The sequence below is a fragment of the Entamoeba invadens genome, assembly GCF_000330505.1.
Source record: "Entamoeba invadens IP1 unplaced genomic scaffold scaff_1105074725689, whole genome shotgun sequence".
NCBI lineage: Eukaryota > Evosea > Mastigamoebida > Endamoebidae > Entamoeba > Entamoeba invadens.
Genome location: NW_004440380.1, coordinates 159,095 through 164,507, shown reverse-complemented (window position 1 = coordinate 164,507; position 5,413 = coordinate 159,095). Strand labels below are relative to the sequence as shown.

At 28.6% G+C, this 5,413-nt stretch overlaps 2 protein-coding genes across 2 annotated transcripts; one reads left to right on the top strand and one right to left on the bottom strand.

Annotated features, from left to right (window-relative positions):
* Positions 1 to 821: 821 nt before the first annotated feature.
* On the bottom strand, positions 822 to 3,951 carry EIN_301700 (hypothetical protein; the record flags this gene model as incomplete). The annotated part of the gene is made up of 3 exons (XM_004256694.1): positions 822 to 986; positions 1,147 to 3,569; positions 3,597 to 3,951. 3 exons carry the CDS (start codon positions 3,949 to 3,951, stop codon positions 822 to 824), a joined length of 2,943 nt encoding a protein of 980 aa, XP_004256742.1.
* An 877-nt stretch (positions 3,952 to 4,828) lies between these two features.
* Positions 4,829 to 5,345, top strand: EIN_301690 (Hypothetical protein; the record flags this gene model as incomplete). Its single annotated transcript, XM_004256693.1, has 2 exons — positions 4,829 to 5,179; positions 5,316 to 5,345. Coding segments are annotated over 2 exons (381 nt in total), but the record flags the coding sequence as incomplete, so codon positions are not given.
* Between the last annotated feature and the right edge of the window lie 68 nt (positions 5,346 to 5,413).

Genomic DNA, 5,413 nt, shown 5'->3' with positions numbered 1-5,413 from the left:
TAAATAATATAAAAAATAATCTTGAAATAATCATTCGTTGATATACTACAATTTATACACGAGAAAGTTTACAAAAAATACATCACGAGAAATAATAATTTAACAATATGTGATTCGAATTTTGTGTGATATAAATTTAACAAATGAGATGCGTGAAATTAATATGTAATGACAGTTGTGAACCATTATTTGCATGATAAGATAAAATACCACTCTTTCAAAACTTATTATGATTGCATACAAATAATGTTTAATTTTATTCATGTTTTTCTTTATTGTTTTTTTGGGTTTTTTACTTTAATCATGTTTTTCAAGTTTTCTTTATATTTATAATTTAATTCTTAAATTACAAAACAACGAAAACAAAAATAGAAAATAACATGATTTATACTTCCCAAAACTGCAGAGCAGGGTTTTTCTTTTCCAGATTACATGTAAATAATGTTTTTTTTCTTTCGAAAGTTTCTAATATATTCCCCAACTAGTTTATGGATCCCAACCAGTTTATAGACCCCCTATAATTTTATCTTTTCGTTAATTTAATTTCTGTTTTTATTGTGTTAATAAAACATAAAAAAACAATAAATATTTAATAGTTGTTAATTTTTCAAAAACAATTTAATAAAAATTATTGAATTTTCTAAAATCACAATCCAATAATACCTGATGTCCCGATTCTTTACGTCTTTAAAAATGATTTTTTGCCACAAAAAACAACTTTTTAATCTTTTTTTAAGAAAAACAGATTTTTCCGAGGCATGCATTGAGCTTTTTTCTTTTTTTTTGTAAAATAAAAAATTTAAAAGAATAACATTTTACTATTAAAAACACAAAAGAAATATATGTGTTTTTTTGCTGACTATTGTTTTTATATTGTATTTTAAATACAAAAACATTCTTAAATACCGCCAAAACATAGACTGAACTTTTTTTTCATTCATCAGCTTTTCAAAGAAGAAAAAGAAAATGGTTGCCGGTTTCTCGCCCTATTTTAGTAAAAAAGTCACATTTACAAAAAATAACATAATTTTAATTATTTAACAAAAATAATTTAAGTTTCATTAATTTGAAGTTAAAAGGTGTTTATTTATGTTTAACATCTTTGCAAATTATTTCATGTGGTATTTTTTCACACTTTATAACAACAATTTTGGTTTTTTGAGTTGCTCCTTCAATTTCAACGAGATTTTGGCAATTTTGAAGGTGAACATATTTTGTGTTTGGTGAAAGAACAACTTTTGTGAGATTGTTGCAATTAATGACAACCAATTTTTCCACAGTTTTCAAACACACAATTTTAGAGCAAAGCGCCCAACTTACGTTTGAACAATTTCTACCAACCATGTAATTTCCAGAAATAGTTCGTTGACCGTCTGTTGCAATTTCTCTGAGGCGGTTAACTTTTTCAATTTTCAAATCGCCACTTTTGAGTCTTTTTGTGACTTTGCTTAATTTCACTTCTGAAAAGTCATATTTCTTAGCATAGAATGGTGGGTTAGGGAGTCGCATAAATTTAGTTTGTGGGTAATTCGTGTAAAATCCAGGCCTTGGCATTTTATAGTTTGGGTTATAAGGACAATATACACGAGATTCTAAATCGACGTCAAAGAACTTCAACATAACATTATTTTTGCTCTTCCTCAAAATGACTTCTTCAGTTTGTATATTACTAAAGTCGTTGGACTTCATGTTGTCCAAGTCACAAACAACAATTGTGGTGTCAAAATTTCCTTTTTCAATTTTAAAAGACGGCTTTGTGTAATTTTTAAAAAGTGCAACACGATGAGCGACTTTACCAATAATTGTAATACCTTTAGATGGCAATTTATCAAAATTAATTTTTGTGTTTTTTAATAGACTTTTTTCTTCGCTACTATCATCAACAACATTTAACCAACAATAGTCATCAGTAGTGCAAAATTTACAATGTTTGGGTTTTGTCTCATCTTCCGGCTCTTCATATTTATGACAACTTTTTATCTTTTTATCAATTTTGTGAATATCCAAAGTTTTTATATTTTCTATAAATGTAGTTGAAATATCTCTTATTGGCTTATCTGTTGGTTTTTCCCATACTACAATTTCTACATTTTCACACACAAAAGTACTGCCACTGGGGACTTTCAAAATTACTTTCTTGGTTTCTCCAAACTCAAAAACTCCTTTTTTGAATGAGTCGATTTTTAAAACAAAAGGAAGTGATTTGGGTAGGTTTGCAAGTTTTTGTGGGTCATTCACTGTCCCTTTAATTATGTTTTTGCCAACAAACACGGCTGAGTAGAAATGAGATAAAAGCTCTTTGTGTGTTTGGATAAAAGTGTTGTTAAATTGTGAGAAATCACTGTTTGTTATCTTTGTCTTTGTACCATTTTGAAGACCATCAACACAACTCCTTTCAAGTTTCAAAAACACGACTTTTGGGTGTAATTTTAATTTGAATTTGTTACGAGTCGAAACGTCTTGTTGTAAACTCAAATTTAAGTTGCAACAAAACACGAAATATGCAACTTCAAAACAATTATTTTTGAAATTCAAATTCTTGCACTTTTCACATATAAATTGATGGGAAGTTATATTTAAAAGTTTAACATTTTCACATTCAAAAAATTGAGTCAACAACAAAGGAAAGTCTCCATCTTGTTTAATGCTCAATCCATCAACATGTTGAACTAAAAAGTAATCACATTTGCTTTTTAATTGTATTTTAATATTACACCCCCAATCTATTCGCACAAAATTTGTATTTTTGAGGTAGATGTCAACATCCATACACTTATTCAACTCAAATCTGTTACATGAAAATTCGTCTAATTTAACATTAGCAACTCCTTTTAAAACCATTTGTTCCATTCCACGCTGTGGAAAGAAGATTTCTCTGACATTTTTATGAAGAACGTAATTGGCAAACATAAGTCCAGACAGGTTTGATTTTAAATATGTTGTTTTACTCGCACACCTTTCCACCATTTCTAAATTTCGTTTTTTGAAGTCTTCAAAAAAGTTGTTTTCTTGTTTTTCTTCCTTTAAAAAGTTTAAACACATTTCTTTATCAGATTTAACATCAAGATCGTCCTCCCAATAATTGAATTGATCAAACCTATGATATTCGCTAATATATTTTCCATAAATAAACACCCGCTTTTTGATTTTCTCGTCGAGAACACTAAATATCTCATCACAGTTTTCTCCCAAGTCACAGATGACAACACCAAGATTTCTGAAGTATTCAATTTTCTCCAAAAATTGAGTGTTCATCGTAATTCGGAATATTGAGTTGGGAATGATTAAACAAATGTCACTTGGATTTCCACCAAGTGACACTCGCAAATCGACATAACGTTTCAAGTCATCAAAAAAGTTAATAAAAACGACGTCGTAAAATACAATTTTGTGGATTTGAGGAGAAAACAAAAAGTTTGCATTTTTGGAAAGTATTTCTGGGCGGAGTGTTGTGCACCTCACTGTGACAAGACTCTTTAATGTTGATTTATCTTGATACACAACACCTGAAAATTTAGTCAAATCAACACACTCAATTTTGCTCCAAACTCTTTTGTTTGTGTATATATCTTTTTCGTCACAATAATAACGAAAACCATTTGAAGTTTTCAAATGGAATTTATTAAAAGCATCGTCTACGACTCGGATCTTTTTAACCTTGTCTATAACGCCACAGTCTTTAAGTCTTGCACCTAGCATCGAATGTGAGCATTGAACAGTCTCAATGTTTGGAATAAATTCAAAATAGAATTTGAATTGTTTTTGAAATTGCGAGAAATAAACAGACCGATTTAAAAGTGGATAGCCGTCAAATTTCACATATGGATTTATGTGGAGTGTTTGCAAACTGTTTTTACACTTGTGGTTGATTTCCACAAAATTATAAAGACTGTCCAATGCGTTGATGTAAAGCGCCACATTAGAGAGGAAAAATTGCTCAAGTTTAACCATTTAATTTTTACTACTTTCTTAGATTTTTAAAAAATATTTTTATAGTTAATAATATGAGGTCGTTTTTTTATCGATAAAATAAGCTTTTCATGTTTTTATATTTATGTAAATTAGTATAACATGATTTTAAATGTTTTTTAACATATCTTACCAATCATATATTATAATTCAATATATTATTAGACTGATAACTCTATTAAACACTTGTTTATAACAATTGGTTATATTTATTCGTCTCAAAAATAAACAATCAATAAATCTAATAAAACATAAAATGGTCTTTTTGATGAAAGTTGCGTTAAATTTTAAAAATCGTGAAACATTATAAACTAATTTTCAAAAGTCGATAATGGGAATTTTTCATTATTGTGTATTGAATCGGGATTTAGTATGCTAAAAAACACCCGTTTTTTAGCGTTTTCTGGTTTTCAAGTAAAAAGTTGCAAAGAAGTATTCGAGGTTATTAAAAAATATATATTTTTGAATTAAAGTTGCACAAAAAACAAAGTAAAAAAATCCAGGTTTTTTCAAGTTAAACAAAAATCAAAAGTGCATTTAAAAACGAGTTAATTTTATTGATGTTATGGGAAACAAAAAATGACATATCGTGGGAAATTAGGAGTCATTTTTGATACTTTATAAAAACCACATTTAAAAATAGACCAAACATTCAGATCATAACCGGAAGATAACTCTAACTATTTTGTTGATCGAAATGTAAAAATAATCAGATCACCCGTTAATTAAAGGTAAATATGTTTATAATTTTAACATCAAAAATAACATGACTATGTAAACAAAGCATTTCAAATGATAAATTTATACGATTTTTATAAGTTTTATTAATTCAATTTTAGTTTGATATCTCTTTAACCATATGCAAGTCATCAACAAGGTTGACTCCTTAATAATTGAATGGCTAAAAGACGGCAAGTCTTACAAGTCAATAGAAAACCAACTTCATGTATCTCCCAATAGAGTATCACGTATTAAAAAAATGCTTGATTCCAAAGAAAAAGTGGTTTCTAAAAAAATTGGCAGACCAATTTCTGTCAATATAAATAAACAAGTCGAAGTATTCAACAAAACTATCAATAATCCATCACTGTCATGCGCTTGTCTGGCAACCGAGATTCAATCATCAACAACATCTGTGCAACGCTTACGTAAAAAGCTGGGATTTAAATATTCAACTCTAAGAAAAAGTCGGTTTCTGACTTTAAAACAGGTTAGTCAAAGGAAGATCTTTTGTAAAACAGCTTTACAACAGAGGAATGTAAAAAGAATGGGGAAAAGTTATAATCAGTGATGAGTCAAGATATGGTCTGTTTAACGACAATGGCAGTTGTTGGATTCACAAAAAGAGGGCTGTTAGATATGGAAAGACAAATTTGGTGTTCATTAATGGTGTCAGGAAACGAATAACACGCAATACTCATTAAAAAATCTTTTTAACTTTACC